We start from the raw sequence: 25194 nt of genomic DNA, 5'->3' as shown, positions 1-25194 counted from the left end.
GCAGAGTGCAACGTTGGTCCTTCCCTTTTTAACTTTATTTTAGTGGGAGGGAGAAGCCTAACAGATACTAGAAAGAAACTTTGGGAAGGGCGTGAAAAGTTCGAGACAACACAAGTGCCGGGGGATTGGGACTTCCAGCCAATGCCATTTTAATAACTAGTCGAGTGTGTCCAACTGTAGAAAGGCACCAAATGACAATCTGTCTACCTGACAGTGACAACAATACGGTACAAGATTTTCTGAATAGCTTTACAGATTAGAATAAAGCCAGACCAAATAAACTGTCTTTTGTTGTTCTAGATCTGATTTACTCTGGTCAGCTAGGTACTGTATGTGGAAACTTTGTTTGATCTTCTCCCTTAGCGACATTTCAGGCCCGAGTGGAACAAAAGGCTGCAAGGGATCATAATTTGACAAAGTCAAAAGAAGGCAATGGTTTTTATTACACGTTACAGCATTTCTGTGCTTGATCCTTTTGTAGTCATTGGTGTAGGTAGAATTTAGTAGGTTTTTTTTTCATGATCTGTGTTAAAAAAAAAAAAAAAAAGCCCACTTATGATTCCTGTTTTTTTACATTGGTATTTACACTAAACTGTTGTCTGATTCAATAGAAATGGAACAAATACGAGGCATAAAATAATAGTTTTTTTTTATTAATTATATTTAGTGATTATGGTTTTTGGTGTTTATTTTTTCATAAAATTGTTTTGTCGTTTTTTTTTTTTTTTTTTTAATGTTTTTCGTTTTATAAAAATGTTTTTACCAGTGTTAACAATGAAACCAAATGGACACGCACTTATTCCCCCTCCCTCCCCTGTTTCCGTACTCCCCCGTGATGCTTTCTCTGACCTGTGGCCGCAATGCTGCAAGAAGTGGAATGTTACAGGAACAGGAGGCTTCATTTCCGGTGTTTATCAGTTTTAACCAAAAGTGCAAGATGATGTGTTTTTCGGTTACAACCTGAAACGGGAATCCCTAACTATATTAAATTATAACATATTTTACAGTTGTAATATTTTTATACATGTCTCCATGACCTTTCAAATGGAATATTTTTTACATTCATACTGTACAGGTATGCAGCTTCTGCTATCTCAAAGCAAATTGTATGCCTTGCATACTATACACTACAGTCACAGTTTCACGTAATGACATTCACCTGGTGTTGTTTTCTCAATGACTGTATACAAGTCATTTCCTATTTCCTCTATTTGCAGAATTGTCATGAACACACTGATTGATCACACACTGTTAAATGTTTGTCCCATGTCTGTACCATGTGTACTGTGTGTTCTTTGACATTACCATTATGGACAAAGCATGCAGTAGGATAAGGTTATTTGCTATATCTTGTCAGACGTGCCTCACTTAGAGAGGATAAAATACATTGTTAAGGGCAAAATACTCCCACATCCAATCCCGCATCTCACACTAAATTCTCCTCCTCACTGTTAAAGCTTTACACTCTTTTGCTTCTCCTTACATATCAGCCCTAATTTCTCGCTATGCTCCGTCCCGACTCTTGTTATGCTCAAGGATGTCTTCTCTACACGCCCTTTGCATCTAAAGCCCTCTCTCGCCTTAAACGTTTCTCACTGACTGCCCCACACCTCTGGAATGCCCTTCCCCTCAGTACTTGACTAGCACCCTCTCTATCCCCCTTTAAGACCCACCTTAAGACACACTTGCTTAAAGAAGCATATGAATAGCACTGTGGATATTCTGAACACATGATACATAAAGCTTGGCCCCCTGCAGACGCACTTACTAGAATTCCCTCCTACTGTCTCTGTACGTTCTCCCTACCTACCAATTAGACTGTAAGCTCCGCTGAGCAGGGACTCCGCTTCGGAAATGTTACTTTTATGTCTAAAGCACTTATTCCCATGATCTGTTATTTACATTATCTGTTATTTATATGATTGTCACATGTATTACTACTGTGAAGCGCTATGTACACTAATGTCGCTATATAAATATAGACATACATGTTGGATGTGTATAAGGTTGCTAAATATCTCGTTCCATTTATGTGCGATATTTCCAATTTAACTCCAATCCACCTCTCCAAAACTTATTTTCAATTGCAGGATTAAACTGTAAACGGAATAAAGGAAGCAGAGTTACATGTTGCATAAAGCTGTGGAATAATGAATAATACACTAGTATTGCAGTTTGTGTAAAAATTAAAACTGGAAGTGTATGAGGGAATATTAACAACTGAACGACTAAAATACATTTGTTAAATAATTGAAAGTAGAAATACAAAAAGGGGCATTGTGAAATTAGAAGTACCAAAAGATTATTTTTTTTTAACAGGATAATTAATGGAGAATTTACTACCTTTTGGAATTAATAAAAGACACGGTGGGTAACTTATAGATTTGATATCGAGGGATACGACAGACAGGCTAAAACAGGCAGATTATAATCCAGGAAGAGATGTGACTATTTTTTAATTTTTATAAATGAAGTAGGAATTTGACTTCTTTTCCCTTGGGAAACTTCATTGCCACATGTTGCACTGGCACTGTTGCTGGCTGCGCTGTTGGTGGCTGCACTGGCACTGTTGCAGACTGCACTGGCGCTGTTGCTGACTGCACTGTTGCTGACTGCACTGGCGCTGTTGCTGGCTGCACTGGCGCGGTTGCTGGCTATCTTCTGCACCCACATAAAGTAAAGATGCAGTCAGATACATGCCGCTGAGCCAAGGCTCTGCACATTTGGTGCCACAGCTTATCTATTGCAGGTCACTTTCTGATTGTGGCATACCCCAGTCACAAGGAAATGAACCCTTTCCCTCCTAGGCAGGCGGCACATTGTAACCCAATATCAGGCTTTGTATCGTACTTAGTGTATCAGGTAACAAAATATTGAACTCCATAGACATGTCTTGTTTCGGCCGGAGTTGGGTGACGATGTGCAGCACGAACAGAATTTTCTGACATTTTTAGAGGAGAGCGTTAATACATTGAAAAAAAAAAAACAGTGTGCAATCAATCGAACATGTTTAGCTCATATGTTTCATGTATCACATTTTATCCTTTCACAACAGGAAGGCTACGCAGTCATCGTGCTGAACCCCAATGAAAACTACTTTGAAGTGGAAAAGAGCAAACCCCTAGCACAGCAGCCATCTCCGGACAGCTCCGACGAGCCCGCCGAGAAGAGGGAGAGGAGGGAGAAAATCCAGAAAGACACCAAGAAGCGGCGGGACTTTTACGAGAAATACCGAAACCCGCAAAAGGAAAAGGAGACGCAGCAATTATACATTAGAGTAAGTAAACTCACTGACCCCCCCCCCCCCACTGTAGCCGAGCGGCCTCTGCGTTGGAGGGTGTAACCCCAGTTGGAGCGCGGTGTTGCAGGTCCCCCTGGCATTGCATTTCTGGAGACACTGTATTTCATCCCCTTGGCTGGCAGAGGCAGAACTAAAGCTGGTGCAGCCAGTGCAAGGCAGCAGAGCCCACAACCTCAAAGGAGCAATCCAAGCAGGCGATGTTTTTCAAAAAGACATTTTGTAATGGTTTTTTTTTTTTTTTTTAACATAGGATTGAAGCAGGGGGTCCCCGGAGTTGAATCCCATTGAGTTTAGCTCCGGGGACCCCCGGCTTCCAGAGATACTTACCTCCGATGGGGGTGCCGGTATCTCTCGACAGTTTAATGCTGCCGCGTCACCTGGTCCACTAGGAAGCCGCACCGGGTGGCGTCACGGTTAGCCAAGCGGAGCGGCTACCGACACCCCCTTTGGAGATAAGTATCTCGGGAAGCGGGGGGGTCCCGGAAGCCGAAATTAATGGGGTTCAGCGTCAGAAACCCCTGCTTTATTCCTATTGTACATTTTTTTTAAATACAATTTGCTTAAAAAAAAATGCCCGCTTAGATTGTCTTTTTAAGAGGCTCAGCACTCTGGCCCCCAGGTTGATGGCTTTTTAAAAACATTTTTTTAATAAAAATGTTCCCTTGTGGTTCTCTTGGGGCATACGTCTGCAGTGGTACACAAAGGATTCTGGGACATGACCGTTCACTGCCCGGAGACTGTCAATCGCTGGCGAGCACAGAAATATCGCACCCCAGATTTCATAGTGCGGCAGCGCCCTGCTATGCATGTGCAGGAGGAGGCCGGGGTGGGGGTCCCATACAGTTTATCACCAGTTTCAACTGTCCCCTTGTTCTTCTCCTGCCAGAGGGGACAGGAAGGCATTGCTCTCTAATCAGCTGAAGGGGTTAAAGTCACTGATTTCTTCCTTGCGGCAATATACAGTACTATATGCTGGGGTGTGGAAAATGAGCTCCTTCAATGCCATTGTGTTGAGTCTAAGAGCCAGATTTATTGAGCAGCAGTATGTTGGATGAAAAACACCTGGTGCAGTGAATAGGAAGCTCAGCAGGATTTACGCAGAATTACCACATATTTCTAGGCTATTTTTTTTTAAAAAATAGCCCTGTATGTAGTGCATTAAAACAGACCTCACGCACAGGATTGTGGATGATGGTGCAGTAATGGTAGGAGATTTGGCATATTTTGGAAGTGTAACAACTTGGTCAAGATAAAAATGCAGTATATTTTTAGTCAAATAATTTGTATTTATTTACTAATTTTATTGCCACATACTACCATAACTCAACCATATAAAACATTTGTTTTTTTTATCTATCCATAATAATTTTGGCACTAAAAAAAGTTATGGTGTGTAAAAAGAAGTGACAAAAACTCTCCACCGTACAGTACAGTAAATAAAAATACTACTTGTGAGGCATTTGCATGTCTCAGACAGATCTGCAACCCTGTCTTTCCCCATTATCTCTTAGCATACAACGCTTCCACTGCAGCCATATAATCTTTTGCCTGCTGTATTACACAGCTTTTCAGCAAAGCCTTGGTTAAAAAGTGTAGAGATAATGAGGAAAGACAGGGTTGCAGACCTGTCTGAGACTGCATCTCAATTACTCCACCGGCTATTAGGTGGCACTGTGCTGCACAGGCAGCTCCTACAGCTTGAGTGTGTCTGGGTAAGTGTGTAAGTGTTTGTGGGGATGTGTGTGTGTGTGTGTGTGTGTGTGTGTGTGTGTGTGTGTGTGTGTGTGTGTGTGTGTGTGTGTGTGTGTGTGTGTAAGTGTGTGTGTGTAAGTGTGTGTGTGTAAGTGTGTGTGTGTGTGTGTGTAAGTGTGTGTGTGTGTGTGTAAGTGTGTGTGTGTAAGTGTGTGTGTGTGTGTAAGTGTGTGTGTTTATGGGGGTAAGATTGTGTGTATGTATGTGGGTAAGATATTGTGTGTACAGTGTGTGGGTAAATGTTTGTGTGTGTACAGTATGTGGGTAAGATTGTTTGTGCATGTGGGTAAGAGAGAGAAAGAGTGTGTGTGTATGTGTGTGTAAGATTGTGTGTGTATGTGTGTGTAAGATTTTGTGTGTATGTTGGTAAGGAGAGGAGGGATAAGGAAGGAGGAGAGGGGCGGACAAGGAAGAGGGGGGAGTGAGAGAGGGAGAGAAATAAATCAATAATACAACATAAATGGGGACGCTATTAGACAAATACCATTATAATATTTATTTTTAAGTGATGTCATTTGTTTTAGAATGTTTATTTTTTTATCCCTGTTTTTACTTTTGGAAACTGCTCACCCTATGTATTCTAGTACACTTTTAATTCAGGTTATTATTCAATTTTGCCTTTTCTATAATGAACATTACAGTATTTATTGCTTTATATGTTTATTTGCGCTACCTCAAAATGTTTAATGTACAGTAGGTTACAGTTCTGTTATTAAGTAGCACGTTTCCATCTGTGCTGCCCATGGCCTGGTATTGACAAACATTCCCCAATCACTTACCGTAATCACACAGTACATTTTGTGATCACAATACTGTACCGAGATAATCTACCAATTAGTCAATACCCCCTAATGAGCTAATTACATGGTAATTTGAATGATTAATACTCAATTATACTTAATAACGTGGAAAGAACATGATGCCATATTTTAGGAAAATACAGTTTTCAGCCATATTTTAGACTTTTATGTTTCTATCTATTTCAGGCAACATGAATGTAAGTGTAGGACCAGAAAAATAAGCTTAACGTCAGATGCCAAGTAGCCTTTGCTGAGGGGCTCTTTCGTACATAACCAAGGCATGGTTACTGTGATGTGAGCAGGGGCAGTGGGGGGAAAAATAATCTTATATCAATATTTTTTCAAAGGAGCATAGAATATATGTGAGGGTCGGAAAGGCAATATGTACAAAGTGTAACATCTGGTGTGAGTAACTAGTGCTTCAGCTTCAACCCACTTACCACCAGAGAAGCCTACATACAACCCAATGTTTGAAGGAGTTAATAGCCACCATATAAACCTACACTATGAAATTCCCTTTTGCCTCTTGTCTAAAACTTTTTCCTTTTTTTTAATAGGCTGTAACAAGTTGCATTGTTTACCATCGGTTGGTTATACTTAATCTTTTTGTTTTAAGAGCTGTCGTGTTTTGCGTCCCCCCCTGAAGCAAACTCTTATTGTTCAGCGTCTCCTAGCAGGAGGAATAGACGTTATTGTGAATGTTTGAACAAACAGTGCAGCGAGAATACTATAGGGATGATGTAATGATGAAACCTTGCCCCTTGCTCTTTCCTTTTTTTGACTCCGTGAACCTTTCCACCTTTGTAATGCTAGCAGCATGGGATAGTTCTAGCCGTGCTCCAGCAGGAGTCGGGACCCAGTGCGGGGCACGCACACTCTGACATTATATGTGACTTGATCTTCATGCTGTTCATTGTATATTCTGCCCTATGTCATATGAGTCTTATTATTGAGTTCAAGAATTTATTGAAATAAAATTGAGAGAAAAAACCCCCACACCTTTCTGTGTTATAGAAGGGACAGATTGCACATTCGATACTATATTATATATCCGCGTACTCAGGGGGCATTTAAAAAAAATGATCTTTCACTAATGGAGAGTTCTCTGTGGCCTCACGGTGTAAAATGATCAATTTACTTGCACTTTAAACATTCCATTCACCGTGCTTAAAAATATTTATTATTTTAGTTTTTGGTTATTATTTGCTTTATTTTCCTATATTTTGTCATACTGTAGTAGGGGTGGTATTTTCGAATAGAATCTTTTAGCTTTCAAGTTCTAGTGCCTTTATCATTGGAGTTTTCTTTGTGGATGAAATAGTGTAGTGCACAGAAACCTGGTAACAATTGTTAGATAACGAACCCTCTTAACTCCAGATGTCTGCCCCGGGTGATCCATAAAGGATTAATCCTGAGTGATAATATTAGGAGAAATACCATGCCAAACAGGCACTTGTACAAAAGGGGAAAATGAAATTCGAGAGATGCGACTTTTTGGGCCCCCACACCCGACCTTCGTCAGGAACAATCCCAGAACCCTAGCATTGCACATGCAGGAAATACGTGGGAGGTCTTCAGAGCTTCTGTGCAGTATAGTTCCACCCATAGAGAACTCTCATGCTGACCAAGATAGCAGAACCTTTGACAAATTTACAGGAATGAAAATGGCTGTGCCAAGAAAACTGCAAAACAACGACTTATTTCCTCTTTGCTTTAAATGCACTGGCCAACATTGTCAAGGCAAGCACAGTAGTACACGTTCAGAGTGTCTGCAGAAGAGTCACAAATATATGGTAACTGACAGAAGTGTTGTTCGACGCTTATTACAATGCAACACTTTACATACATGTTACCCTCTCTGGCCCCTATTCAATATGCCGTGAAGCCATATTCCCTGTGCTGGAGACGATTTCTTCCCATTCATTTGAACAGAGCCTAGCTTTTCTCTGGCAGTGGGAAGACGTCTTCACCGCATTTTGAATAAGGGCCTCTGTCGGTTAATCTCAACAAAAGAAAACTCGCACAAAGCACAACAAGCTAGTAATAACGAGCAGTCTGTGCAAAATGATCTCTTCGCTGGCTATTTTCTTTAGCAAAATATAATTATATTTTCACAGGCGTGCCACTCATCCATTCAATGAGTCCAAATTATAGAGGATTAACAATATATACCACCAGCGTTTCAATTACCCTGGGAGACCCATTTACAAAAGGTGTAATTCCACCTTTGCTGTTTAGTGAATTACCCCCCATGAGCTGATGCTTCCCCAGATAAACAGTAGACACATACCTGCACCTGTGCCTGCTATTCTGAATGAGTCACCGTTCCCTCTGCTAGTACCTTCCACTGCACTAGAATCAATCTTTACTTTTAGTACAATATTTCCTCCAGTCTCTCAAAACCCTGAAATTATCTGTATATTACAATTACCTCAAAGCAGTTGGTAAAGCGCTGATATACTGAATGCAGAATCTGCAGTGTGTGGCAAGACCCTCAGGCAGCATAGGGATACAATTATTTTCTGGATAAGCAGTCATGGATCATAAAAGATGTATAGGAAGAAACATGGGCCCTTCCACAAATAGCAAAATAATGCTAATAGCAGGTCCTGTGCGCAGTTTATCTGTGGAACTGCGCTGTCACTTTGTTATTGAGCCTTGAATGAACGGCGGCGGGCTTTATCACCTCCCGGTTTTAGGGTGCAAAGCTAAAAAGGGATCATTGAATCATTATTTGAGCCTAGTTTGCTGAAACGAAAAGCACTAAAAATCTATGTTTAGCAAATAAAAAACACATTTCAACACTAACCTTTCTGTTACAACCAGATGAAGTGACTATTAAATATTATTATTTTTTTCCCTTCAGAAGATTGATTGATTTTCAACTCTGTAAGTTGTTAAACTAAACTTGGGGATAAATGTGAATTTGACGAACGTTCTGCTGGCTACAGTTAGGTGTAATTGGCCACAGGATACATTTTTCAGATTTAAATTGTTTTCTACTTCAGCGCTTTCAAAACTCCACTAATCTGAGCAATAAAATGGAGTCATAAAGTTTATTTTTCTTTGCCATTGGAAGCTGAATGGAATCAGAACTTTGACCTTTCATTTACTCTCCACTCCTACTGGTTTCCCTGCAGTCCTGTGGCTGTGAACTCCAGAGCTGCATGAACAGCATTTGTATTTTGAAAGACCAGGTTTAATGTAACTATTATTATTTAAGTAATAATCCCAGAAGAACAGGGCATTACTGGCCGATAATGCCCTGGCTGGATGAGTTGAAGGCCCGAGGCTAAGCCGAGGGACTTTAACACAGCCAGGGCATTATTGGCCAGTAATGCCCTGTTCTTCGGGGGTTATTACTATTATAGGCTAAATGTAGGCTTATTTCATAAATAATAGACACTTTTGTATAGTTATATAGATTTTTTTATTAAAATAAAATGGTAAATATATGAATCCACCTCCATATACTCTTACACTGCAGATATCTATATCCACACACTGCCGCCCCCTCTGTGTACACACACGCACACAACACACACAACACACACAACACAGCAGCTCAACACACAACACAGCAGATCTACACACACAAACTGCTGCTACACACACACCACACACAACACAGCACCTCTACACACACAGCAACTATACACACACAAGCACACCACACACACACACACACACACACACACACTGGAGCTCCACACACACACACATACACACACAACACAGCAGATCTACACAAACTGCTGCTAAACACACACACACCGCCTCACACACAGCAACTCTACACACACAAGCACACCACACACACACACACACACACACACACACACACACACACACACACACACACACACACACACACACACACACACACACACACTGGAGCTCTACACACACAACACAGCACATCTACACTCACAACATAGCACCTCTACACACAACATAACACAGCACCTCTACACACAACACAGAACCTCTACACACAACACCTCTGCACACAACACAGCACCTCTACACACACAAACTGCTGAATACACACACAACAACACAACAGCACAGCACACACACACACACACACAGCTGCTGCTACACTCATAAACACTGCTGGTGCTGACACACACAGAAACTACAGCCAGAAACAAACTGCAGACAGACACTCACTTGCTATGCAGACTCTCTCTCCCCCACCCCACCAATTCAACTGAATCTTCTCAGTTCACGGAGCAAGGGGGAGGAGTCAACCCATGGCTGATACTTCTTAACCAATTCCCTGCCCTGTCTCAGAGCTGTTCCTACTTTTAGACCAATCCCCTGCCCTGTCTCAGATGTTCTGAAAGCTGATTGGCTGGAAATAATCACATGGAAATCAACACTTTGCAAGCAGCTAAAATTCTGGGCATTACTGATTGGTTAAAATTCCAGGCATTATCCAATCAGAGGGCAGGAATTTCAATAATGCCCGGAATTTGCTTTAGCCTATAATATTGTTTATTTGTAAAGCGCCAACATATTCTGCAGTGGGGTACAGAGTGGTATACATACTGTATACAGGATGCCCTACAGTACAAATAAGGGCAACCATGGACAAGCAGATACAGAGAGGTAGTGAGGGCCCTGCACCTGAGAGCTTACACTGTAGAGGGAATGAGGGATAATGTTGAAACAAAAGGTAGTGTGGCTGCTCATTGTGGAACAGAGTATGGCTCAGGACAGAGTATGGTCCAGCCGCACAGCTGGTCCCATTAAGGTGTGGTGGTGTGGATGTTAGGGGGTGTTAGTTATCGTGTTGTTACCACCATGTTAATTGGGATGTTTGCAGTACATTATGCGTGATTTTAAGTGTTTTTTTTTGCATGATCATTTTCTACGGCCACAAATGAATGTACTGCTGTCTTTTAGAACAGAAGTTAAAGTTTTTATTTTTTTACAGCGTTAATTGCATCTGCAGATGCACTTGACATTTTCCAGCTTACAATAGATGTGTGTGTGTGTGTGTGTGTGTGTGTGTGTGTGTGTGTGTATACAGTTAGGTCCAGAAATAATTGGACACTGACACAATTTGCATAATTTTGGCTCTGTACGACACCACAATGGATTTGAAATGAAACAACCAAGATGCAATAGAAGTGCAGACTTTCAGCTTTAATTCAAGGGGTTGAACAAACATATTGTATGAAATGTTTAGGAATTGCAACCATTTTCATACACAGTCCCCTTATTTCAGGGGCTCAAATGTAATTGGACAAATGAACACAATCATAAATAAAATGTTCGTTTTTAATACTTTGTCGAGAATCCTTTGCAGGCAATGACGACTTGAAGTCTGGAACGCATGGACATCACAAAACGCTGGGTTTCCTCCTTTGTGATGCTTTGCCAGGCCTTTACTGCAGCTGTCTTCAGTTGTTGTTTGTTCGTGGGTTTTTCTGCCTTAAGTTTTGTCTTGAGCAACTGGAATGCATGCGCGATCGGTTGAGATCAGGTGATTGACTTGGCCATTGCAGAATATTCCACTTCTTTGCCACTCCTGGGTTGCTTTCGCAGTATGTTTTGGGTCATTGTCCATCTGTAAAGTAAAGCGCCGTCCAATCAGCTTCACTGAATTTGGCTGAATCTGAGCAGAAAATATATCCCTATACAGTTCAGAATTCATCCGGCTGCTTCTGTCTTCTGTCACATCATCAATAAACACTAGTGACCCAGTGACATTGGAAGCCATGCATGCCAATGCCATCACACTGCCTCCACCGTGTTTTACAGATGATGTGGTATGCTTCGGATCATGAACCGTTCCAAGCCTTCTCCATACTTTTTTCTTCCCATCATTCTGGTACAGGTTGATCTTCGTTTCATCTGTCCAAAGAATGCTGTTCCAGAACTGGCCTGGCTTTTTTAGATATTGTTTGGCAAAGTCTAATCTGGCCTTTCTATTCTTGAGGCTTATGAATGGATTGCACCTTGTGGTGAACCCTCTGTATTTGCTCTTGTGAAGTCTTCTCTTTATGGTAGACTTGGATAATGATATGCCTACCTCCTGGAGAGTGTTCTTCACTTGGCTGGATGTTGTGAAAGGGTTTTTCTTTACCATGGAAAGGCTCCTATGATCATCCACCACTGTTGTCTTCCGTGGACGTCCAGGCCTTTTTGTGTTGCAGAGCTCACCAGTGCGTTCTTTTTTTCTCAGAATGTACCAAACTGTTTATTTGGCCACTCCTAATGTTCCTGCTATCTCTCTGATGGATTTTCTTTTTTTTTGCAGCCTAAGGATGCCCTGTTTCACTTGCATTGAGAGCTCCTTTGACCGCATGTTGTGGGTTCACAGCAACAGCTTCCAAATGCGAATGCCACACCTGGAATCAACTCCAGACCTTTTACCTGCTTAATTGATGCTGAAATAACAAAGGAATAGCCCACACTTGTCCATGAAATAGCTTTTGAGTCTATTGTCCAATTACTTTTGGTCCCTTGAAAAAGAGGGGGCTACATATTAAAGAGATGTAATTCCTAAACACTTCCTCCAATTTGGATGTGAATACCCTCAAATTAAATCTGATAGACTGCACTTTAAGCCCATATTCATTATTTAGCTGTAACTTTAATTTATTTTGGTACACAGCCGAAATAACAAAACTTCTATCAGTGTCCAATTATTTCCGGACCTAACTGTATATAAATATATACACCAAAAAGGGTATCTGGGGCCCTCAATCAAGATAAAAATATATGGAAGTACTTGGCTTCATGGGTGCACGTAGATAGGCCAAGATCACCTCTCCAGCCCAAGCTCACATACGGTATGTGGAAGAAAAAAGTCCACAGCATTCCTCAAGATGTCAAAACAGGTTCAAATTGAATCCCATCAGAAGCAAAAAGTTGTACAAGTATGGGCGATGTTTCGGTCCCATGCGGTCCTTTTTCCATCTTGGCAAAGGACCGTGTGGGTCCATAATGACACCTATTTTTTTTTTTAGTTTATATTTTTGCTACTGAATTGAATTGACTTTGAACCTGTGTTGATATCTCGAGGAGGACTTTTTTTCATATATTTGTGTGTGTGTGTGTGTGTTTGTGTATGTGTGTATATATATATATATATATATATATATTTTTTTTTTTTCTGAACCCCTGAACAAAGGAACTACTGATGCTGTGTTTTACCTGTGGCTCCAGGAGCTCTAAGCCTCCGCTGTTGGGGAGCCTGGGGTCTTACCCGCTCTTAACATGGTGCAGCGCCTCCACTTACCCAGGATCCCCATATTAGAAGATCTACCCTGAGTAAGAAAACATCCCAAACTATATTTGTGCAACAAGCAACCTTTTTACTATTTCGCTAACGAATATGATAAAGCAGAATATATATATACAACATGCATGGAACTCTTATACTCTATGATCATAGTCTCTCATACTGTGGCTCGGCCACACCTTAAACGGGATATTGTCCTGTACACAGGTGGCTCTGCCACGCTCCAGTGGAGTATGTCCTTGTGACCAGTATTTACAGTGAACAGTCTGCTAGCACGCTAATGCCCCAATTAGTTAGTGGGAGGCGGGATCAGCGCCTGGTGACCGGTGTAGGTGCACTTGATGAACAACAATACCTCCCGGTCACTGCGGTGACCACACCTCTTCAAAAAGGGTCCGTGATGTCGCTCCAGACCTTTAACTGACACTCTGCTTGGCGGTCTGTTTCCAGACCAAGATGGCGTCCGCAACTCCTGCCGTTGAACCAGCACTAACGGGGTCCTTCCCTAAGTACTACGGCCGTCCCTACAAAAGCAGCACCCTACGGTGACAGGGGTAATACTCCTTGGGGCTGGGGAATGTCTCTGTTCTAAGCGGAAGGGTCACTGACCCTCCGCTCGCACACACGAGGTTCCGCCACCTTCTCCTTCAACTCCCTCTAGCGTGTGTCCTCCCACACGCTTCCTGTCTCTGTCCTCTCTAGAATTCAAGCACCCTATTGGTTCCCAGCCTCAGCTGACTTCGCCACGGTTCACAGGGTTAAGGTTCAACCCCAAAGTCCATCCTTATTGGTTGGCGTTCGCGCGCTTCCCTCGCGCATGCGCAACCTTGCTCCGACACAGTGACCTTACTTGCAATTAACACAGTATGGCGGCTCCCTGCATTAATAACAGCGCGGAACCCATATATATATGCACACATTCCTAACACATCCATATATATATATATATATATATATATATATATATATATATATATATATATATATATATATATATATATATATATATATATATATAATCATCAATTAGCAAATGCCAGCAACCAGCATGTCATTTTCCAGAATCCCTTGCTGCAGTGGAAGTGCTCTGTGCTGGGCGATAATGGTGAAAGACAGGGTTGCAGACCTGTCTAAGACATGCAAATGAATATACAGTAATATTTACAGTTGATATATATATATATATATATAGTCCAATTGCGCCGTCTGTCATATAGCAGGGGGGCGCAAGCTTGCGCCCCCCTGTTCGGCTCCTGCGTCAATTCATGTGACATCACGTTTGACGCATGGTTGCCGTGGCGAAGTGTCGCTGGAAAGTTAAGTTAAGTAACATTAAAGGCCTCGCACGATCCCCGGCGTTTAATTTAAATGCCTTCAGGGATGCGTGGAGCCACTGTAACCGCCGCCCTCCCCAACCCCCCGAGAAAATCAGGGGGTGCCCCCCCCCTGTTTGCACAGCCCTATCATATAGTGTAATCAGTTAATAGATAATACAGATTTTCAATTTATCCACTTTCTTGCTGAATGAGCCTACAGTGAGTGCTCAATTCTCCCACCAAACGATCCAACCGGATCGTCAAGACAATAACACAAAAGACACAGCGCACCAGAAGTGAATGGCAAGTAATGTAATAAAAAAACACACAAACATATATAACATTGACGTAAAAATGAAAAAGTAAAATTAGGCTCCACGATATCCCAGTGAGAGCTGGAAAGGTCCGTTGGTGTAATTCTGCTGGGACACGATGCACCAGGTCCCCTGACTCGCAGCCCTTGGATCCATGGAAGCTACACAGCTGACTGGCGTCTCCACGTGATGACATACGGACGCTCGTGCGCGGTGACGTATAGCATAAAGTGACAAGACCTCAACGTGTTTCTCAGGGTTTAATGTCCCTGGGGAGGGCTCTTATATTTATACTCTTATCCTTTAAACAATTAACCACTTTTAACAATCAGTCAGAGCCCGCATCCATTTAACGCAGATACACACATAAATTAAACAATATTATAATAATAATTTACCTAAAGAAAGGGGAACGTAATACCCATTAGGACCAAATTAATGAATATATATTTTATAAATGTGAAAGTGTGTGTGTCCTAAATAAGACTATAATTAGTCAGTATGACTGAATACAATATGACTATGATATGTCACTAAGTCATATCAACTGAAATAAATTAAGTGAAATAACAAGCAAGTGTATGGTCTTGATTAAGCAAGACATAAACTAATTAAAAAAAACACTGATGGGAAACATGATCGAATTAATTAATCCAAAACTAACAAACTGATGTGAAAAATAAAAGGAAGGGAAAACAAAAGAAAAAAGGACAATAATACTGAAAAACAACACACACACACACACACACACACACACACACAAAAACACACAAAACACACACACACACACACACACACACACACACACACACACACACACACACACACACACACACACACACACACACACACACACACACACACACACACACACACACACACACACACACACACACAGAGAAGAAACCGCCCACACCCTAGTTCATTACCACAAATAAAATGTATTATATAAAAAGAGGGGGTAAACAATGCCCACTCACTCACCAGATATAAAAATGAATCATTCATGTAAAGGTATCTGTAGACAGTGTTACTTGTATATAGTCACCGTCAGCTGAGGGGATCACCCGGTAGTAGGCTGATAAATCCGAAAGCACACCCTGCTCCGTGGGCTGCTGTGGATGCTGTTGGAGTCCTCCAACACCGACAGCCAGCGATAGCGTTGCCCGATCTAAACGGCAGCATGCAGGCAGCTCAGACGTGATCAGAACGGATCAGCGCACTCGCAACCACGTGACTACCAGGGTTTCCCTTCCGCATACAGATCGCGTCCTCAAGGTAGCACGATGACGTCACTCCCAACACGTTTGTCAGCAACAGCTGACTTCTTCAGGGGATGCTGGGTAAAACACGGCAACCAGCTTTATAGTAAATAGTGCTTAAATATCATTGGTCAGCAGTAGGAATACAATAAACCTTTAATCAATCCTAAATACAGAACACTATGTTTAATTGTAATTAAAACTATAAATAACGAAGGTTATATGATAAATAAATATCCTAAATAACAATTAAAATATAAATGTAAAAAACGTCCTTAAAGAGCACAGATCAAAACAGAAATTGTAAATAAGAGTAAATATTACTCAAACCCAGTGCACAGATGTGCATTCTGATATTAACAACATGTACCGTTAAACTTAAAATATATATAATATAACATATAAAATGACAAGTTATAAAAAAAAAAACACCTATAAGATATTAAAATTAATGGTAAATAATAAAATGAACAATGAGGGAAACCTAGGCAAATGAAGATAGCTGACAAAATGGTCTCAAGGGGAAAAGGGGGGAGGGGAAAGAAAGAGGAACAAATGGGGATGAGGAAAGACGAAAATGAAGAGGGGACCATGAGTGGAACTTAAAGATCATCAAAAGCCTGTCTTGTTCCCCACACCATCACAAACCACTCAGCTCTCCTGGACCCTAACAGGTATGCACGCACCACCGACACCTGTAACCAGCAGTACATCTCCCAGAGAGGGGGAGAAAGTGTGTTTTATTTATATATATATATAAATATAATATAATATATATATATATATACACACACACACACACACACACACACACACACACACACAAACACACATTAAGTTATGGTGGGTGAAAAAGGCGACAGAAAACCTCCACTGTTAGCATATAGCCAATAAAAAATATCACTTGTGAGCACATTCACATGTCTTAGACAGGTCTGCAAGCCTGCCTTTCAACCATTATCACCTTGCATACAGTGCTCCCACTGCAGCAAGGGATTCTGGGAAATGACATGCAAATGAGCACACAATGTGTCACCTTTTGCCTGGAATATCCATTCACATGGAGCCCATTTAAGCTGATGCATCGCCGTTCACACAGCTTTTAAACACAGCATGGGACTAGCAAAGCAGGTACAAACCACTCAGACATGTTTCAACCTTCATGGGTATCATCAGTGTGAGGTTGGTACTTGCTTTGAAATATATTTAGGCTGGGTAGGTTTACCATATACATTTTAAGTTATGGTGGGTGAAAAAGGCGAGAGAAAAACTCCACGGTTAGCTAGTCACATTCCAAGATGCACTGTTTTCGAGTAAACCCCATGCCTGCTTTATTCAATGTAACATCGCCGGAAGAAGAGATCGGTGTATCTCGAAAGCTCGCACAAATAAAAGCATTTCGTTAGCCACAGAACAGTGTTGTCTATTTTTTTTAAAATTATATATATATATATGTGTGTGAGCAAAACCAATAAAAACACACACACACACACACACACACACACACACACACACACACACACACACACACACACACACACACACACACACACACACACACACACACACACACACACACACACACACACACACACACGCCCTTGAATTAGGAGTATATACCCCTTAATGAAAATAAGAATAAAAGTAGATCTATGTAATGCAAGATATGATACTAATCCCAAATAATATGGACAGATAACATTCTTTAAACCTAATTACTTCTTTAGAAAAAGTGTAATATCCACTACATCATTAAAGCCCATTGGGCGCTTGGTTCTGAGCTTAAAAATACAGTATTGTTCGATGCGTAGCAAGTACAAATCTCTATTGCCACTTCTTATATTATCCTTAAGGGATTCAATAGCTGAGAAGTGCAATGCACATGGGTTATTATCATGGACATGATGAAAACATGTCTTCAATAAAAGATTTTTATGTACTTAAAGTGAGTGTCCTTAAAGCGGGGTATGCCTGTATACTATTATCACATTGTTTCTTTTTTCTGTGTCTTTTTTACTTCTGCGTTTAACTCTGACTGATTGTTTAATTGGTTCATTGTTTAAAGCAGGGGAGCGCAAACTTTTTGTGCTGCGCCCCCCTGTCTCTTTGCCCCCGGCTCTCGCGCCCCCCTGCCTTCCTTCAGGCGCGTCAGATGACGCTGCGTGTGCGTGTGACGTCAGGTTGCCATGGCGACGCAACACAGACGGCTGAATCCCGGTAAGTAAACAGTTGCAGGGGCCTCACGCGATCCCTCGGCATTTAATTTAAATGCCTGGGGGAAGAGCGCGGGGCCTCTGCAACTGCCTGCGCCCCCCCAGCACAATCTCCCGCCCCCCCTGGGGGTCGCGCCCCCCACTTTGCGCACCGCTGGTTTAAAGGATAAGAGTATAAATATAAGAGCCCTGCCCCAGAGATGTTCCAGCCTGATGAAGCATGTTATACGTGCGAAACGCGTTGTCTTGTCACTTTATGCTATACGTCACAACGCAGGAGCGTCCATACATCATCACATGGAGACACTAGTCAGAGGATCAGCTGTGGAGCTGTGTAGCCTCCATGGATCTAAGTTCTGTGAGCTGCCAGTCCGGGGACCTGGTGCACCGGGCACCGGGTCCTAGTACAATTCCACCAACGGACCTTTCCAGCTCTCACTGGGATATCGTGGAGCCTAATTTTACTTTTTAATTGTAAGCCTATTCTATATGTTTGTGTGTTTTTTGTATTATTTGACTTTCCATTCACTTCTGGTGCGCTGTGTCTTTTGTGTTGAGATATATATATATTTATATTTAATTATTTCTATATATAATTATATATATTCCATTATTACACACACATGCACAAACCTATATCATTTCGTAGTGCTTGCATATATAGTGCAGTGTTTCTGCTGAAAGCTACATTTATTTAGCAAAAGATTTTGTGGAAATTCAAGGTTATTATAATTTTCAGTTCCATCGTAAACTGAGCACTCCTGTATTGTTTGTGAAAGAGCAGTTTCATGTCCCTGCAGATCTAATTTTTGTCATCTCTGCAGACTGCCAAACTGTGTACACATTATGATGGTGATTTTGTTATGTGCACACCTGTCTAATGAAAACTGGATGGAGACCACCAACTCATCTCACAAAGGCTACAGATGGTAAAAACATCTGGTTGCTTTCATACTGAATGAACACACAAAAGAAAGCCTCCTTAGTACAAATAGATGCATGCGTTTTGAAGAGTTTAGTCTTTCAAGGAGGCATCTTGAAATAAAACGGAGTGCATAGACCTCATTGGCATTTTAAAGAGCATTATAAAGTGTTGTCATAATTTCTTGTAAATGTGTTCTGTAAATAAGTGAAATCGCTTTAAACAGGCTCCGAGCTAGTTCTATTTTAAGGCAGTATAAATGTCTTAATCTACAATCTGTTGCTGCTATTTTGCTCTTCATCTTGTTTATCCTTTACTTCACTCACACAATTATTATTTGTATTTGTAGCCAGACGGAAAAATATTTTAGCCTTTTGACTGCCAGATGGATCTGCAGCGCATTCATTACAGGCCCCTCTGGCTACAAAAGGATTCAAAATCAGCTGTTTATCCCCAGTCCAATGCCAGGTGGGTTTCCCTTGTTCCTATGAAAAGGTTGGCAAAGTTGAGCTTAAAGGTTTAGTATGGGATAATATTCAGGAATACCTAATCGGAAGCAAAATTATTAGTAATCGTCAGCATGGCTTTATAAAGGATACAGTAGGTCGTGCCAAACTTATCTTATTAGTTTCCTTGATGAGGTATGTAGGAATGTTGACCTGGGTAATGCAATTGATGTGGTCTACTTAGATTTTTCAATGGATTTTGGTACAGTGCCACACGAGGTTAGTGTACAAAATAAAGGAAATTGGTGCCAGTAAAAATGTTGGCACCCGGACTGAAGGGTAGACAGCAGAGTGTTGTCATAAATAGAACCTTGTCAGGTTGGGCTAAAGTTGTAAGTAGAGTACCTGAAGGTTCGGTACTGGGACCACTGCTTTTTAACTTATCAGTGACCTTGAGGTTGGCATAGAGAGCAAAGTCTCCATCTTTGTTGATGACACAAAATTGTGTAAGGTAGTAAATAAAATAAGAGCCGTATGTAATTTCTCCCTGGAAGAACTTGGGTAGACTGGAAACTTGGGCAAGTACTGTAAATGCAGATGAGATTTAAAACGGATACATGTAAGGTTATGTATTTGGGAAACTAGAATAAATAGGTTACTTACAAATAAAATGGTCAAAAATTAGGTTAATGTTTATTGGAGAAGAATTTAGAAGTGCTTGCAGACAGCATGCTTGGCAATAGTGCACAATGTCATGCAGAAGCTGAAAAGGCAAATAAGATCTTATTTTGCATTAAACGGAGTCTAGATGGAAGGGAAGAAAGAATAATTATGCCACTGTATAAAGCATTAGAAGGATGACACTTTGAATATGAGTACAGTTTTGGGTACCACTCCATAAAAAGACATTATGGAACTAGAAAAAATACAGACGAGCCACCAAATTAATAAAGGGGATGGAAAATCTGAATTATGAGGAAAGGCTAGCTACTGTAAGTTACATTTGTTTACATTAGAAAATAGATGTCTAATAAGGGATATGATAACTATATACAAATATATTCAGGATCAATACAAGAAGTTTTAAAAATAAATATTCATCCCACGTGCAGTACAAACGACTTGCAGTCATCCTTTAAGTTTGGAGGAAAGAAGATTTTTAGAGCAACAAAGGAATGGATTCTTTACAGTAAGGGCAGTTAAAATGGGGAATTCTTTACCCATGGAGACTGTGATGGCAGATACAATATATATATATTCAAAAAACCGTTGAACATATTTTTATAAAGGAAAGTTATAAAGGGATATACCAAATAAGTAAACATGGGAAGGACGTTGATCCAGGGAGAAATCAGATTTGCCATTATTGGAGTCGAGAAGAAATTAATTTTTACACTTTTGAGACTGCATTGGATAATGTTTCACTGGGGCTTTTTTGTTTGCCTTCCTGTGGACAAATATACTGTAAATACAAATATTGGATAAGGATCTGTTGTCTAAATTTAATATACCGGTAGGTTGAATCCGATGGACATATGCCAATCTTTTTTTCAACCGTATCTACTATCTAACTATAAAGTGACCCCCAAGACTGCATAGTCTGCTTGTCTTTTCTGGCTCCCCCTTTAACTTTTGGGGAGCACTGTAATTAGGTTGCTTGGTCGTTTAGTGCTGCGTTCCCTTGTTTCTCTCCCCACGGCTCTCGCGCCCCCACCACCACCTACCTTCATCCGCGTCAGATGACGCTGCGAGGTCATGACCCGCGCCGTAATTTGCCGCGTGTGACGTCACATGGCGCTGCGGCGTCGTTTGACGCCTCGTTGCCATGGTGACGCATCACAGAGCGGCTGAATCCCGGTAAGTAAACAGTTGCAGGGGCCTCACGCGATCACCCGACATTTAATTTAAATGCCTGGGGGAAGAGCGTGGGGCCTCTGCAACTGCCTGCGTCCCCCCCAGCAAAATCTCCCGCCCCCCCTGGGAGTCGCGCACCGCTGCTGTAACCCATTAAACAAATTAATTTCAATAGGTTACTTTGATCATATGGGGTTCTGACCCTTTAACCTGTTAAATAGGCTCCCTTCTCAACTTTTTATAGTGGATGTAATTTACTGCAGGCTTGGCTATGGACATGACCATTTACTGCTGTTTCCACTCTGAGATACAATCCTAAAAATACAAATCTAAAAAAATGTAATTGAATGTTAGAAAATGCCTCTTTTTTTTTTAATGGACCCTCAGTGTTTCACTCATTTGCATTAACTATGGATTGGTACAGTATATAATAGACATTCAAAACCTTTGGTAAAATGGGTCAGTTGGTGTACAGGCAGTCCTCGGTTATCCAACGGAATCCGTTCTGGAAGTAGCATTGGATAGTGAAACCGTTGTAAAGTGAGTCCCATGTTAATCAGTGGCAGTGAGTGTTGGATAACGCATTCCGGCGTCGGATAACGCATTCAGGCGTCGGATAACGCATTCGGGCGTCGAAAAACGGCCCATAGGGTTGCATTGTAAAGCGTTGGATATGCCATTCGTTGTAAAGTGAACGTTGGATAATGAGGACTACATGTACATGCACAGAGCTATACCTTAGTTCTCATTAGAACATTTTAAAGAAACATGGCACTAGCATTGAGTTCATATGGCAAATTACATCTTATTGTGCCTCTGCTACTTAAAGTCTTACAGTCTTATCTTAAGCACACTAACCCCCCCCCCCCTTCTATCCCTCCTTCTGGGTAGCAGTGTGCTGCAGAGCTGAGTCACATTTATTTCAGCTCTGGGGACCCCATGCTTGCCGAGATAGATACTTGCCGAGAAGGTGCCAACCTGTACTTTATGGAGGTTTAAATCTCCTGAGTCACACAGGCCAGTAGGAAGCCACGACAAATTAATTAGCTGCTTCCTATTGGCCTGTGTGACGTGGGAGATTTAAGCCTCCATTTTGTTTCCACTGGAGGGGACTGTACTGGCAGCACCTTCACCGGTATGTATCTCGGAAACCATGTACCGTATGTAAATAAAACTAAACAGAGCCGTCTCTGTAAAAGTAGAAGTATGTTGAATCTTTCTTTTTCTAGCATGTTGTGGTTTGTTTACGTGCAGAACTCTGTTTGAATACCCATAGTTTTTTCTCTTTGTCCTGGGCACTGCAATTGGATTCTATTTAGATTACATTCTCTTTTAGTAATTTGCTATTATTGACATAACTTTCATGTATCTATATTCCAAAGCAAAACAAATCTTCATCATTTCAGCTATGAAAGATGAACGCTGTCTCAATGTTACACTGTCTTATAGGCCCATCCAAAGGTAGAATGATTATTTAGTTGGCAGAACAATCGTTTAGAAGTGGATGCAAAAATTAATTAGGCTAAACCACACCATAAGATAAGATTGTGCAGCACAATCTAAAAACTGTATGAAATCCGCTAACTCAAAGGATGCTGGATGTTGTATACAAGGAAATACCTGAGAGGACACGGTTTGTAAGCAGTTGTTAATTATTTTCATGCAGTGACAGACTATTTGCCTGATAACTGTATGCCACCAGGGAGGTTGGGGTGCTATTTATAATAGATGTTTCCACTGGAGGTATTGGACAGGATTTGAATTTAAATAAGTATTTGCTAGCACACAATTCTCAGAATAAAAGCAAACCTGCTTTTTACTTACCCATTTGCAGTGCAATGTTGACCCAATTTGGCTATTGTGCTTTAAATGTTATATTTAAATAGGTCCTGAGTGCGAAACTGCTGGTTATCTATTTGATTTTCGGCTCATTTTCCTACATTAAATTTTTATACCTGGAAGAGTAATACCTCTCGTTTTCATGTATGGTCTCGTACAGTGGCAAACATTCATGTTGCAATGCTCAGCATGGGCTCTTAGTTGTGGAGTGCAAAAAACAAACAAATCTCTATAAGAACTGACCGGCAATTTAGGCATTTTTTTTCTCCTGGCCTGGACAGTAGCTGCACATCTAAAACCTCTTCTTACAGCTTACCCTTACTATTTGTAGTCTATTGTAATGATAAGCAGCCCTCTCTTTGGTGTGACATGTTTTCATACGAATCCCGTTCCCAGGATAATATGAGAAAGACATATCTGTGTATTTGATCCTTCAGGAACATTGCCACTATTGAGGAGTATCATATGGTGTTGAAGTTTAAAACAGGTTGTTTGTTCTTAGAGGGGATCAAATCTTAATTTTGCCCTTTTATAAATAGTTTAGTGTACTGTATTTTAACCTAAGATGACATAGTTGAACTGTAAAAGTGCAGAGAAAAATAATCAAACTGATAAAGGGGATGTAATGTTTTATTTATCAGGAAAGACTATGTTAAGGAAAGGATTACTTAAAGGGCAGTGAAAATATTGAAATATCAATCCTTGGAAAATATAATGGCATATACAGTGTATACAATTAAGAAAAGATTAGAAAATACAGGAGTATCTCAAAGAAGATCGTGAATTGATTCGGATTGTACGCTATGTATCTATATATATCACCATCTTCAGTCCTCTCCGATCTACTGCTGGATGAAGGCCACCCCAATGATCTCTCATGTACTGCGGTTGCAAGCTTCTCTTATCCACGGTGCTCCAAAAAAATGTCCTAATTTCATCCTTCCATCTTGCTTTTGGTCGTCTTGGTCTTTTAATGTCCCTTGAAATCCAGTAGAGTAAAATCTTTGTCCAACGATGGTCACTATTTACAATATATCCAGCCCACTGATATTTTAATTTCAACTTTGGGATGATGTGAAAGACTTTTTTTTTTTATAATATTTATATAGCGCCTTTATCTAAAGAAGGTTTAGGAACTGGTGAAACTAGGGGAGATCATGGGTGTTGGGAGGAGAGGGTGGGGTGAGAGAGGGGACAGGATAGAAGGGGGTAAACAGGGATCATGGAATGTGATAAAGAGATGAGTTTTTAGTTGACTTCTGAAGATAGGGAGGGGGCCGATTGGATGTGATAAGAGAGCTTGTTCCAATGGAAGGGGGCAAGTAAAGCAAATGATCGGAATCGAGAAGAGGTACAAGGTGGGGGACGACTGAGGGTTGTTGTAGTCAGGGAGCGAATAGGACAGGAAGGAGTGTAGTGTGAGATGAGTGCTGCAAGGTAAGGGGGGTGTCAAGAGAGAGGGGATTTGGCCCGGGATTAAAGGGGTTACACCCCATTTGGCCACCCTCTACCCTCACCTTGGAAGCAAGGGGTTAACTGGTCTGGGGTCCAGTAATGTGTTTTTGCCTTGCTTCAGCCATCCAACTGTTTATTCCCCTGTATAAATGTATTGTTTCTGGGCCAGTGTCTGCACCACACACACACTGGGGCTTAAGGGGTTAATGAGCTGCAGTTTAGTAAAATACATTAGGATGCGTGGTGTCTTTTCAGAAATATCTGGGCTTCAAAAGGCTTGATTGAAGTTGGGTGTGAAAAGTACAGAGGGGGTTTGGTGTATGTTAACACATATGGCTGGTAGAGACAGCTAGGACCTAGGCTGGGGCATTGGGTGTGAAATATAGCACCGGTGACAAATGTTCACTACACACAGCCCTGCTTCAAAGGATTTCTTGATGGGGGCCAGGGGTGCGGTTACGC

At 41.2% G+C, this 25194-nt stretch overlaps 1 protein-coding gene across 5 annotated transcripts in view; it reads left to right on the top strand.

Annotated features, from left to right (window-relative positions):
• Positions 1-25194, top strand: part of ARB2A (ARB2 cotranscriptional regulator A) — a 422320-nt gene that overhangs the window by 151975 nt on the left and 245151 nt on the right. For 4 of the 5 annotated variants that reach the window (XM_075593131.1, XM_075593126.1, XM_075593136.1 and 1 more), the window contains exon 7: positions 3056-3277. The exons of the other annotated variant lie outside the window; for it this stretch is intronic. In XM_075593131.1, the coding sequence (XP_075449246.1) occupies positions 3056-3277 (222 nt within the window). The remainder of the gene's footprint in view (positions 1-3055; positions 3278-25194) is intronic. 5 annotated transcript variants of the gene reach the window in all.

The sequence above is a fragment of the Ascaphus truei genome, chromosome 1 (assembly GCF_040206685.1).
Source record: "Ascaphus truei isolate aAscTru1 chromosome 1, aAscTru1.hap1, whole genome shotgun sequence".
NCBI lineage: Eukaryota > Metazoa > Chordata > Amphibia > Anura > Ascaphidae > Ascaphus > Ascaphus truei.
Note: the sequence above shows the minus strand (reverse complement) of the source record. Positions and strands in the feature narration are given on the sequence as shown.